Here is a 14187-nt window from a genome sequence, read left to right on the forward strand (position 1 = left end):
ACTCACTTTGTAGACCAGGCTGGCCTCGAACTCAGAAATCTGCCTGCCTCTGCCTCCCCAGTGCTGGGATTAAAGGCGTGCGCCACCACGCCCGGCTTACACTGCTGTTTTATTTGCATGTATGTCTGAGGTACTGTTGCATCCCCTGGAACTGGAGTTACAGACAGCTGGGAGCTGCCCTGTGGGTGCTGGAAAGTGCTCTTAACTACTGAGCCATTTCTGCAGCCCTTAAATTGGCTCATTTCACCGAGAAATAACCTACAAAATATGCTTTCATTTTAATCCCACGAATAGGATATGAGGCTGCTTCAAAGCAGCTGACTATGATTTGCCTTGTGCTCTAGCAGAGGCATGGTTTGCCAGCTACAGATAGTTTCTGTGATTTTTGTGACATTTGGAATTCTGGGGACTTTTCAGAGGATACATAAATGCTAGGGCCCTAAGAAATTGGGGGATTGTTGTTTGGTTGCTGTTGGTTGTGGTTTGTTAAGTAGTTGTGCACAAAAATGAAGCAAGAAGAAATTAGATATTCTGACAGTGAAGATCAAAAACTTGCCCCAAGGACCTTGGTGTCCCGAGTCACCAGAGAAGTCTAACGTCAAACCCTTTCTGACCCCACCTAACCTTGCTCAGGGATCTCGTTCTTTTCTATCCTGTTTTCTCTCATCATTATTTAGGGGACTGAAAGGGTGGAAGGAAAAGGGTGGAGAAGGCTAGAAGTAAGAAGAACTCACAAAGAAGAAAAAGCCAGCTACACATGAGTGATTACTTAATTCTTTTAAGCCTTGGTTTAGTTACAAGTTGTGACTTGGAGAATCTAGAGTTGGAGAATATACACATAGCACTTAAGAACACTTCAAAGCACACAGGGTTCCATACCCAGGTAGCACCAGGAGAGAGCTAGCCTCAGAGGAGTGCAGACAGGCCTGTGAGTGCAGGTAGGACTGCTGCTCAGAGGAACCCACGGGGAACCCTCAGGACACAGGAACTGAGGAATGGCCTGGGACAGGTCACAGAGCTACATACACAAATACTACCAGGAGAGACCTGGTATCCCAGGAGTGCCTACACACCTTCGAGCACAGGTAAGACTACCACTTCACTTCAAATTCCTGGCCCAAGAGAGACCCTCCCAGAGCCATCAGGACACAGAACCAAGGATCAGCTGGGGACAGGATCCTTCTGGTTTCTGTCTGCAACCCAGAACTGACCCTGTACTACAGTTCTCCATAACTAAATTCCTCCCGGAGAAAATTGGTCTCCCAGGAGAACTGACACACAGGCTTGTAGGACAGAAAGAGACAGCAAAACCAGCTAACACCACAGATAAAGATATGGTGAGAGGCAAGGGCAAGAACATAAGCAACAGAAACCAAGGCTACTACTTGCCATCATCAGAACCCAGTTTTCCTACCACAGCAAGCCCTGGTTACTCCAATACACCAGAAAAGTAAGACTCTGATTTAAAATCACATCTCATGATGATGATAGAGGACTATAAGAAGGACATAAATAACTCCCTTAAAGAAATACAAGAGAACACAGGTAAACAGGTAGAAGACCTTAAAGAGGAAACATAAAAATCCCTTAAAGAATTACAGGAAAACACAACCAAACAGGTGAAGGAACTGAACAAACCAGCCAGGATCTAAAAATGGAAATAGAAACAATAAATCACAAAGGGAGACAACCCTGGAGAAAGGAAAGAGATCAGGAGTCATAGATGCGAGCATCACCAACAGAATATAAGAGATAGACGAGAGAATCTCAGGTGCAGAAGTTACCATAGAGAACACTGACACAACAGTCAAAGAAAATGCAAAATGCAAAAAGCTCCTAACCCAAAACATCCAGGAAATCCAGGACACAATGAGAAGACCAAACCTAAGGATAATAGGTACAGAAGAGAGTGAAGATTCCCAACCTAAAGGGTCAGTAAACATCTTCAACAAAATTATAGAAGAAAACTTCCCTAACCTAAAGAAAGAGATGCCCATGAATATACAAGAAGCCTGTAGAACTCCAAATAGATTTGACCAGAAAAGAAATTCCTATGTGTATATAGAATTCTTAGACAATAAAGGAAAATGGAACTGAAAAAAAAAAAAAAAAAAAAAAAAACACTTTCAAAGCATGCCAGGTGTGGTGGTACATACCTTTAATTNAAAAAAAAAAAAAAAAGAACACTTCAAAGCATGCCAGGTGTGGTGGTACATACCTTTAATTCTAGCACTGCAGAGGCAGGTAGATTTTTCTGTGAGGTCAAGACCAGACTGGTCTACATAGTGTAACACAGCCCCAGAACTTAGTAGGCCCCAAGACCTTAGCACAACTGACTCCATGGTGGAACTACTGTTCAGGCTGTAAAACTCCACACATAGACAGTACCACCTGCCAAAACTAAAACAAAGGCCTAATCCATTAAGGTCCATAGTTATGGGAAAGACTCTAAATATACTAACCTTGCTTTTGGCTTCTGTAGTTCTACTTCTTGGTAACTGCTCTTGTTAGTTAAAGTATATCAACCCAGGATATAGTTTTTTGCTTAAAAGCTCATCATTAGAAAGGCTCTGGGCTACACTGAGATCTCACACACCCAGTATAGTTGCTGGCCAGCTAATAAAGACTTTCTTTTTCTTTTTTTTTTTTTAAGATTTTTTTTTTTTTTTTAGATTTTTTAAATTTATATATGTAAGTACACTATCGCAGTCTTCAGAAGAGGGCATCAGACCCCATGACAGATGGTTGTTAGTCACCATGTGGTTGCTGGGAATTGAACTCAGGACCTCTGGAAGAGCAGTCAGTGCTCTTAACCACTGAACCATCTCTCCAGCCAATAAAGACTTTCTATTGGCTTAAAGCCATGTCTAAGCAGTCTTCTCTGATGATTACCCCACAATAATAGTGAGTTCCAGGACAGCCTGGGCTATATTAAGACCTCGTCTAAGGAAACAGGCCAACAAGGATAGGGAAATAACTCAGTGGACGAGAGCACTTGCTCTGGAAGCATGAGGTCCTGAGTTCAGATCCCTGGTACCAAATAAAAAGTGTGGCTGCACTTTGCCTGTTCCACAGCATTGAGAGGCAGAGACCGGTGATTAATAAGAACTGGCTGGCTGACGGGCTAGCCATAGCTAACCAGAAATTACAAACTTCTAGTTCAGTGATAGACCCTGTCTCAAGGAAATAAGGTGGAGAGTGATAGAGGAAGGTACTGCTTTGTCCTACCACATGCACACAAGCAGAGCATACAGAGTGTGCAGGAAGGGGCCTGGGGAGGAGAGAATAATGAATCTCTAGCTAGGCATGATAACTCATGCCTATAATCCCAGGGTTGGGGAGACAGGAACATATCAAGAATTCAAGGTCCTCCTCAACTACATATCAACTTCAAGACCAGCCTTGGCTACACAAGATTCATTCTCAAAAAAAGCCATGGGGGTAGATACAACCCAGTGCTTGGGAGACAAAGGCAGGCTGAACTCTAAGAGTTCAAGGCCAGCCTCATTTTGACATAGTTCCAGGCCACCCAGAGTTCCATAGAGAGACACTGCCTCAAAAAAACAATATATGACTTAACAAAACAAAAATTTTGAGAAGTAAGGGTGTGGGGAGATGGTTCAATGATTAAAGTGCACTCTCTTTGTAAGTACGAGGACAAGAGTTCAAATCTTTGGGACCCATGAAAAGCCAGGAGCAGTTCCAGGTATTTGTAATCCCAGCTAGGTCAAGATGGGGACAGAGAAAGAAGAATCTCTGGATGCTCAGAGCCACCTGTTGAACTTGGTATATGAAGTGTTTATAAGATCCTACTCTCAAACAAGGAAGGTGTGGATGGCACCCAAGGTTACTCTCTACCCACACATATGCACTGCGGCATTTGCAGCCCATACTTACCCCCCCACACACCCCAGACATATGCACACAAAGGTAAAATTATACATCTATGTATGTCTAGTCTTGCTCTTCTTAAAGTGTATGGTACATAAAGAAATTGTTTAATTCTTATTTCCTTTAAATTGCCTTAAATATAAACATACTTGAGTATTTTAGCGTAAATGTTCCAAAGCCTGAGATGTGCCTGAGAATCCCCGAGCAAAAGGAGAGAGGGGAAGCAGGAACAGGGTGCTGTGGGGAGGGAGGGACACTGAAAGCGATGCAGAGAACTAGAAGCACAGTTGGACTCTCTTGTTTGGAGTATATTTGAAGTTTTAATTCATGAAATATCAAAAAAATCAAAACTACTATGCAAAAATATCAACAAGACTTGAATAGTTAATTTATAAAAGAAGCAAACTGCCAATAAGTTTATACAAAGGTGCTCATCACCATTACTCATTGGAGATTAAAACCAAAACAAGAAACTATCCTCCATTTTTACAACTGCCACCAGAATCAAGGAAGCAATGACAAAGATGCCAGTGAGAGTGTAAGCAAGCACAGCTTCAGACAGAGCCACACACACACACCACACACCCGCTCCCCAGTGAGAGCTCCCAGTACTCCCCAGGAGGCCTGAATAGAACCAACCCTGTAACTTCACACCTCCCAAACTTTATTTTAGGGATCCTAGGCTTGTCTACTATGCCTCCCCTCCCGCTACTCATCTTAACTAAGGATTCACCAGGAGCTTTAACTTTTCCAAGTTCTGAGGTGCAACAGTAAACCAGGACATAGTTTTCCTTCTTTAGATTTGTTCTTATGTTTGATCTTACCAACCTAGCATTTACTCTACATGAAATAAAAACAGCTGTCCAGAGTAATGTGACTAGATTCTAGTTTAGTTTCTTTTTACCTAAGAGATGTACTTTTACGGCTACCCTTCAGTTCATTACACTTATTTACTTACTGAGTGTAGTATGTGTAGGTGCACATATGCCACTGTGCAGGGAGTCCATTCGATCTTTCCATTATGTGGGTTCCAGGGACTGAACTCAGGCTTGGCAGGCTTGGCAGCAAGGACCTTTACCCACTGAGCCATCTTGCCAGCTATTCTCTGACATAACCAAACTGCTATGTTTGTCCTTTTGAACCACTATTAAGTAAAATAAAGGTTTTGAACTAAGAGTTAATCTAGTAACAAGATAGTGACTAAGTGACTAAGGGAGCTGTATATTCGGTTGTGTACACAGTGCGATACTCTGCCCAGAGACGATTCTGCCATAGGTGGACAGAGCAAGAGAACAAGAGATTTCACATGCCACTCAGAGCAGAGCACAGCCTAAACGCACGAGTTACTTGTTTCTGAAGTTTACATTTAATACTTTCAGAAATGCATATAACAAACTATGGAAAGAGAAACAGGCTAAGGAAGACTCACTTCGCTATATTTATTCTTGTCAGCTGGCTGCACTTTCCTGTACAGTAAAGCAATTCTCCTGGGTATGGGTCTTAGAGACACGAAACATGTCGCTGCAAGAAGATTTAAACATGAATGCTACCAGCACCCTTCCTTACATAGATAAAAATCCACAAACAATCTAAATGTACACTACCATGGGAATGGAGAAACAAATTGCTATCTAATAAAAGCAACACAAAACATGAGATAGATACATGCAATTACATGGTGGAATCTCAAGTTAATCATAATAAAATACCTATTAAACGGATTCAGTTGTTTGAAATCCAAGAATAAACAGAATAGATCTACTGCACCAGCAATTCGAACAGTGGTTGCCTGGGAGAAGTGTCGGGAGCTGTGAAGAAGGAGCACAACAGCACAGGAGGGGAGGGGCTGCCGAGCATGAAAGAACAAAGAAAGAAAGAGCAGCATACTTGCTAACCGAGAGCTCGATCCTCGACAGTCTATTTTCCTGCACGACTAAAGCCTTAATAGGTATCTTTTACATATTTCCTTTAATTTGCAATGAGTGCCTACAGTTAGGACTATAGTTAATTATCTTCCATAAAGCACACCGCAATCCCAATACTTTTATTTTCTCACCTTTTTAGATAAAGCTCTAAAGGAACTTTTAAAAGTTCAGGCAATTTTAACAAATTGCTGAAATGCCAGTTATATGGATCAAAAAAGTATAGAACTGGGATAAATTGATTCGTTTAATCACTCACTTGGGTATTCAGAAGTGCAGGAGGCCCCGAGATCAGGCCTACCTTCTATCTACATGGAAGGCTGAAGCAGGAAGGTCCTCTGAACCTAGGAACTCGAGGTCAACTGGGACACCCGAGTCCCTGTCTGCAAAGTATTCAGAGAATGTCTACTCCGTGTTGGGTCTACATTAGAAACTAGAGTCCAACAACAGGTTACTGTTTTCCTGATGAAAACTCAAGTGTGATGAGAACAAAAGCTGCTGCATTTGGCAAGATGAGATCACCACCAACATAAACACTATTTGCTGCCAAGATCTAGTGCAGAGAGATGAAGTATGCATTTCAGACAAGAAATAGAAACTATGGGCAAAGAGATCTTTAAAGCAGAAATCTAATTAAAGAAACATGATGATACAGTCCTAACACTTGGGAGGATGAGGCAGGAGGATCACCAATTTGTAGTCAGTTTGGAGACACAGAATCATATCTCAAATTCAAAAGATCAACTATCTGAAGATGGAAAATGGCATGGAAGGGGGTTGTTTTGGAGTTTTGTGTGCCTCAGTGAACGTATGCTCACCAAGTACACGCAGGAGCGCTTGGGGTCAGAAGAGCGTGTCAGATTCCTTGACACTGGAGTCACAAGCAGTACTGGATCCTCTCATGTGTGCTGGGAACTAAACCTGTGTCCTCTGTTAGAACAGTAAGCTCTCATAATCACTAAGCCATGTCTGTAGCCACTATTTTCTGTTTTTAAGAGACAAGGTCTCACTAAGTGGCCCTGGTTAGCATAGAACTTGCTATGTAGATCAGCTGGCCTTGAATTCAGAGATCCCCTCCCTCTGTCTCCCAAGAAAAGTTTTAAAAGATGAGAACTCCTGGTTCTCTTGGTATGATAATGAGAACAAGTAGGAAGGAAGAGAAGATAACCAGGCAGCCAAGGAAAGGAAAGGGGGATGCAACTCTCATCCACTAATCCAAAGAATGGTTAGTTAGCCTGAGGCAGTGGGAAGATGGAGATGCTAAGTTCTATAAGCGATAAAGTAGGTGACATTGAAGACACTGTCTCTGAATAAAAGTCATCACAACAGGGAAAGGACATGCTTGACAGAACCTGGATTCCATATGTCCTTTATACCATCCTGTTTTGCCCTATAATGACAGTGATGTACAAACAAGACTCACATCATCCAATAATTTGCTTCCTTTTGGATCCATCTTAGAGAGTTCTCGAAAAGCTTCATCCCCAACAAAGCAAATTTCATGTCCATCCTACATCATAAAAGAGAAAAGCAATGTGAAAAAAAAAAATCTTTGAAGAAATCCCTGGGACGGGATAGCCTATCCCCTTGCTAAGCAATACTTACAGGGTCAGCCAGGATGACCACTTGCACTGTCGCTTTCCCTGGGGTGTCCAGACTCACCAACGGAGTCAGGATCGAGTGGCTCTCCCTTTTCATCAAGTCTTCTAAGTCTGGCAACTTGAAAAACACAAAAGGGCAAGTAAGCAAGGCTCACATAGAGCTCTTCTGGCACCGTCCTCATTTGACCAAGGCACCACTGGATGGAATTTATTATTGCGGTGGTTCTTAAAAGAATGGATAAGCATGAAACAAAGCAACAAGCAGAATGAACTCACAGGAAGTCCAAAGTTCTTAGCTGGGTTGAAACCAGATAGTAACGGAACTTAACCAATCAGGGGTGGAAGAGATGGCTCAGCAACTGAGAGCAAGTACTACTCTCAAAGGGGATGCAAGTTCAGTTCCCAGCAACCATGCCAGGGAGTTTATAAATGCTGCTAACTCCAGCTCCTGGGGAAGTCCTGTATGGACATCTGCATTCATGTTTATGTATACAACACATACACACACACACACACACACACACACACACACACACACACACACACACTGAGATGGCTCTATCGAGGTTGGTTCCTTGTACTCATTCCAGAGGCTCACAACTCCCTGTAAGTTCAATTCTGAGGGATCTGACTTTCCCCACAGGCACCTGCACTGGCACATAGACATAGACATACACATATACAAAATAAAGAATTTAAAAAACAAACAATTAGGTAATAAAATAGTACCTCTTTCTGAGGACAAGAAAAGGCAATTCTTCCAAAGGCCGCTGCATGATCAACTGCACCCTGGATGCCCTGTAGCTCTAGCTTACACTGAAGAGAAATAAGAGAGTGGGCTGATGATTTCTGCTAGGCTATACATGTGTGTAGTGCAAACACTCTAGTGTTTGGTAAAGTGCTTGCCACGCAAGTGTGAAGGCCTTAGTACAGATCCCCAGCACCCACATACAGCTGGATGTGGTACCATTCCTATGGTGTGGCAGGAGGTACTCAGGAGAAACTCCAAGGCTTACAGGTCAGCTAATGACGAACGAAACCAAGGAAGTATCTGAGTAGTAAGGTTATTAGTGGGTTTATTTCCTGTTATTCACTGAGAAACTCACTGAATCACTGTGGAGAAACTATGGAACCACTTTCATGTTAACCTGATTTATGAACAGACAAGCTGTTCCTCGGGAAGTCACTCACCTGGTTATCAGCGTAGCCCAGCAAAGCTCGTTGCTTTTCCTCATCTTGCTCATAAATTTTCATTCCCAGGAGATTAGACCAGTAGTTCAAGGACTTCTGGAGATCAGACACTGCTAGAGTCACCTTTAATACAGGATCTGAGGGTGAGGAGACCAATGTGTGAAGTCGCTTCAGTGGAATGGGATAAAAGGCCCAACAAGCTCAAGCAAATGTTAAGAATTTAGCTTAGAAGGCTGGAGGAGGAGTGTGTGCCAATCATACAAGGCTTCCATTCGATCTCCAGCAACTCTCTTTTTATCCAAAGAATTTAGTTTATAAGGAAAGCATTTTAAACCAACATGAAATGAAACATGAGCCAAATAAATGACCAAGAGATAATCACTTGGTGGGAAAAACTACATGTTTGAATTAAACAGCAAAATGTATTTCTGAGGGGTTAAATTATGAAATTTAAAGAATAAACTAGCCGGGCAATGGTGGTACATGCCTTTAATCCCAGCACTTGGGAGGCAGAGGCAGGCGGATTTCTGAGTTCGAGGCCAGCCTGGTCTACAGAGTGAGTTCCGGGACAGCCAGGGTTACATAGAGAAACCCTGTCTCGAAAAAAAAAAAAAAAAGGAAAAAAAAAAAAAAGAATAATAAACTAAGAAAGAACAAGTAGTTTATTTTTCATTATTTAATTTTTATTGTCTTGACAAACTATCAATGCTAGCTGTTTTATTGCAGGGAAAAAAATTAAAATGACAGAGTGTAAGTTAGAAAGTTTGTGGGCACTGATTTGACAGAATGTACCGAAAGTTTTAAAAATGTACTGAAAAAGCAAGTCCGTTCTCAGCAGTTGAGAAAGCAACTGTGGCTGTGTGAAGGGCTCTTTCTCACAGAGGCCTTTCCCAGTGTGGCCCAGAACAATGAGACACTAGAACAACAAACACCCAACAACAGAGGCTGCTTATCTTCTGCAGAGAAACGCTGCCATGGAATTCCTGCAAGGGCTTATGCAGGGTACATTTATATATGTGTATGGATTGTTTTCTATAAAAGATCTTGGACACAGACTCTGGAATGCTCATAGTAGTTATCTCTAGACACATGGACACTACTTTCCTCCCCTCCCACTCCTCTGCTCCTCTTCCTTTTGTATATGCAATAGGTAAAAAAAAAAAATCTAGCAGGCATATACAAATAAATGTAATTAAAGAAAGAAAGAAAGAAAGAAAGAAAGAAAGAAAGAAAGAAAGGAAGAAAGAAAGAAAGAAAGAAAGAAAGAAAGAAAGAGAGAGAAAGCAAGCCAGCCAGGTGCATGCTTGGGAAGTAGAGGTAGGCGAATCTCTGAGTTCAAGGCTAGCATGGTCTACAGAGGGAACTCCAGGATAGCCAGGGCTACAACAGAGAAACCTTGTCTTGAAAAACAAAAACATAAACAAAACAAAAAGCCAACTAAAAGCAGCTAAAATATAATGGAAATATATCATATTGTAAGTGATTTTCTGATACCCGCAACCCCCACCCATGCCAGTGCTGAACCCTGGCCCTGTGAAGCACACATTAGACAAGTGTTCTATCACTAAGTGGTGAAGCACTTTCCCTTTTCTTTCTTCTCTTCTCTTCCTTTTTTATTTCCTGCAATATAGAAACTTTACCTAGGACCTCACACCCTAGGCAAGCATTCTGTCACTCAACCTTTTTTTGCCCACTTTTGAGACTGGCTCTCAAGAGGTTGCCCAGATAGGCCTTGCTCTTCAGTCCAAGGAAGCCTTCTAGCCTTAGCCTATAAACCCTCCTACGAGCTGGGATTATAGGTCTGTGCCATTGGGTGTGGCTAAGGTAACTTTGTAAAGAGCTGTTGTACAACTACATCTGACTCATCTATGACAAACTGAGGGTTTTCCCCTCAGTTCCCCTCACCTCCATCCCCTCGGCAGGATAGCAATGCCAAGACTAACCACAGTGCTTCCCACGGGATCTCCTCCTGGGAAACTCAAGTTTACCATCCTCCACTGATTGCAAAATTATCAAATCCAAGTTCATCGAGAACCTGAGCTCAGTGACAGAAGAGACCTTAATTTTATTCCCTAGAATTGAGCAAGTAGCACAGACACTGTCCCCAGAGCTAGCAGGCCTGCAGGATAGTCACAGGTGCAGTCCAAATCAGACCATCAGGAAATGAAAGCTTCAGAGATCTTAGCCTGGCAAAGGACAAAAATACCTTAGGAATGTGGAGTCTGCCGTTATTTTAAGTCCAGGCTGAGTACCTCTTACTTGAAATGCTTGGGAGCAGAAGTAGCTCAGTTTGTAAAACGTGCATAGACTTTACTGGCTGAGGATCCCTAATCTGAAAAATCCTAACACTAGAATCTCAAGCTTACAGAGCATGGTTACAAGCCTGAGAGTGCAGCACTCTGGAGGTCGAGGCGGTACAGTCCTTGAGTTCTTGGTTAGCCTATACTACTCGTTAACAGAGGTTAGTTTTTTTGTTTTTTGTTTTTGTTTTTGTTTTTGTTTTTGAGATGGGGTTTCTCTGTGTAGCCCTGGCTATCCCAGAACTGAGAGATCTGCCAGCCTCTGCCTCCCAAGAGCTGTGAGTAAAGGCCCATGCCATGCCACCCACCCTAAGACACAGTCTTAAACAAAACAAAACAAAAATTTAATCTGCTATTTTGGAATTGTGGAATAGGATACTCAACATGTATTAAACAGACAGAGTGTATTAAATCTGACCAGTGAGTGACCTGGCAGACTCCAGAGGTTTGTTCTCCTCTTTAAAAAGTCTGTTTGCAGGCTCACGGAGCCCCACCTGCTCCCAGCATATCATACTAATGTGGGACTTAGCCCTAACAGCATGAGAGGACAACAGAAAGGGAAAACCTGGGGTCTTCATATGGCTGAGCCACTGAACCAACCCTCAGTCTTCCTACCTGCTCTGTGAACTTGACCCATGCTCTTAGTGTTCAAAGTGGTTTAAGTTGGGTTTGCTGTTATTTGCTGCTGAAAAACATCCTAAAAAGATGAATTATCTGTAGAACAGAACCAGTGTAGACTCTCTGTAGCTAGGTACTAATATACAACATATATCTAATGTACATAAAAGGGAATAATTTCCTAGAATACAGGCAAGAACACTGGCTTGGGAAAGATACATCCTATCAATATAAAAAGCTGTAATACAGAAAGAATTCCACCCCAGACCCCTCTCCATCCCATCTTCATCAAATGTGCCTTTAAACAGGCTTTGCCTGGCCTAATGTAGTTACCTGACTGAGATGGACATCTATCCTGTAAGTAGAACTTATATCCTCCTGGGGCTTCAGTTTCAAAAATCCCTTCTGCAACTTTACTCAGTGGCCACTCCAGCTTCCTGGCATTGCTGACAGCTTGGCTAGAAGCAAGCGTGATTCCCTGTGACAAATAACATCCACACATAACATTACAACAGAGCTTTGCAGGACAAGGTAAGGAACCAAAACCCCAGAGCCTAAGATTTAATTGGCATTTTCTTATAGTGATTCAAAAGAGGGTTTTAGGTGTCCTCTCCAAATTCTCCAGATGCAGGCATTTATAAATCAGAGCAAAGAAATTAAAATATTGGGCTGGAGAAATGGCTCAGTGGTTGAGAGCACTGACTGCTCTTCCAGAGGTCCTGAGTTCAATTTCCAGCAACCACATGGTGGCTCACAACCATCTGTAATGGGATCCGATGCCCTCTTCTGGTGTGTCTGAAGACAGTGACAGTGTACTCACATACAATAAAATAAATAAATCTTTTAAGATATCTGTGATATTTAATCCATTTAATACCAAAAAAAAAACTCTTCAGTTTTCAAGACAAATGCAGAAAAATCTTGATTTTACATGGACTGATTAGCTATCCACTTGAGACAATTTGAACTTAGTTATTCATTTATGAGGTTGACCTTGAACTGGAAACTTTGCTTATTCTAGGTAAGTGCTCTACCACTAAGGTATATCCACAGTCCACTTTTGGATTTTGAGCACCAACACTTTAAGGCAAAAGTTAATTAAAGTTGCCAATGGTGTATAAGTCTGTCCTCTGGGAAAGCCAGCCGTGTACAGCCTGGACTACTGTAGCTGTTCCTGTTCTGTCAACCTACCATCTGCTTTGTTGCCAGAGTAAGTGTTTCAAAAAAGCATCCTACAGCTTGTTCTCAAGTAACCCACAGGCTTTGTTTTCTCTTGATGGATTTTTTTTTTTAAAGATTTATTTATTTATTATTATATGTAAGTACACTGTAGCTGTCTTCAGACACTCCAGAAGAGGGCATCAGATCTCATTACGGATGGTTGTGAGCCATCAGGTGGTTGCTGGGATTTGAACTCAGGACCTTCAGAAGAGCAGTCAGTGATCTTAACTGCTAAGCCATCACCAGCCCCCCTTGATGGCTCTTAAAAGGCCCAGCACTATGCACACTTTTCCCCTTTGAGACAGGGTCTTAAATATGTAGCACTGGTTGGGCTCAAGAACTCATAACCCTCCTGCCTCAGCCTTCTAAATGCTGGGATTTTGGTCATGTGCCACAACCCAGCTATCATGTCACTTCTTACCCCTCTCTCTAGTCAGCGATTCCTTAGGACTCTTAAGTCAGGGTCTGGGCCTGCACACAGGCTCTTTCCTCCACCTAGAATCCCCTTCCATCCACATGCTGCCATAGGTCCCTTCCCTCCTCTGAACCTCCCTCAATGTCACCTCCTCACTAACCACTATTTTCAACTTCAAATTTTAAAAAGTTGTTTAGGACTGAAGAAATGACTCAATAGTTAAAAGTACTAGATGTTCTTGCAGAGGACCACATGGGCAGCTCACAACCATCCCTAACTGCAGTTCAAGGGGATCGTCACCTTCTCCTGACCTCTTCAGATACTGTACACTTGTGGTGCACATACATACATACAGGCAGAACCTTTATACACATACAATCTTTCATTTTTTAAAGCCAACTTTGATTCTAACCTGGACTATTATAACTGTCTCAGCCTCATCCAGATCCACTAGGACAGAGTGATATTTACCATGAAGTCATTGCCAAGCTTGTAGTCTCCGATGCCATAATTGTATGTCAATTCTGCAACAAAATGATCATCCTCGGGCCCAAATCCCACCATTGTTTTACTCCACTTCCCATCATAAGGCCTAAAAGAATGAGAGCAAGTGAAGTCAGTGAGCACAGGAAACTCTGCTTCCTGCTTTAGAACACATGGTGGCCAGTCACTTTCAGTGCCATACATTCTAAATAAGGATGAGATGACTCCGAAGGTGCTGACAGCAGCTGTGGACAGAGCTCAAGCACCCCCACCACACACTGCACACACCAACCATTTGGCACTTATTTAAGGAAAGACTTACTTTTAAAAACAATGTAGGAGAAGGAATCCTAAGGACAGTTCTATAGTCTAATATCAAAATAGTTTCTTTGCCTGGCAGTCAGCAAGCATGCAAATCCCAGGGACCTTGAAAGTTTCCAACTTGCCACAGATACTAAACTTAGTATTACTGTTACTCAGTATAGTGCTGCTCAGTATTACTGTTACTCAGTATGCTGTTGCTCAGTATTACTGTTACTCAGTAT

The 14187-nt window shown here is 42.3% G+C and overlaps 1 protein-coding gene across 2 annotated transcripts in view; it reads right to left on the bottom strand.

Moving 5' to 3' along the window:
* Nucleotides 1–14187, bottom strand: part of Glod4 (glyoxalase domain containing 4) — a 24243-nt gene that overhangs the window by 5009 nt on the left and 5047 nt on the right. Inside the window, exons 3-8 of one of the 2 annotated variants that reach the window (XM_021176886.2) lie at nt 13631–13751; nt 11857–12001; nt 8606–8742; nt 8144–8230; nt 7419–7532; nt 7237–7323 (exon numbers count right to left, since the gene is read on the bottom strand). In XM_021176886.2, coding sequence (XP_021032545.1) covers nt 7237–7323; nt 7419–7532; nt 8144–8230; nt 8606–8742; nt 11857–12001; nt 13631–13751 — 691 coding nt within the window. Of the gene's footprint in view, nt 1–7236; nt 7324–7418; nt 7533–8143; nt 8231–8605; nt 8743–11856; nt 12002–13630; nt 13795–14187 lie in introns of both variants that reach the window. The other variant, XM_029483343.1, reaches the window with a different exon arrangement.

The sequence above is a fragment of the Mus caroli genome, chromosome 11, assembly GCF_900094665.2.
Source record: "Mus caroli chromosome 11, CAROLI_EIJ_v1.1, whole genome shotgun sequence".
In the NCBI taxonomy this organism is placed as follows: Eukaryota; Metazoa; Chordata; class Mammalia; order Rodentia; family Muridae; genus Mus; species Mus caroli.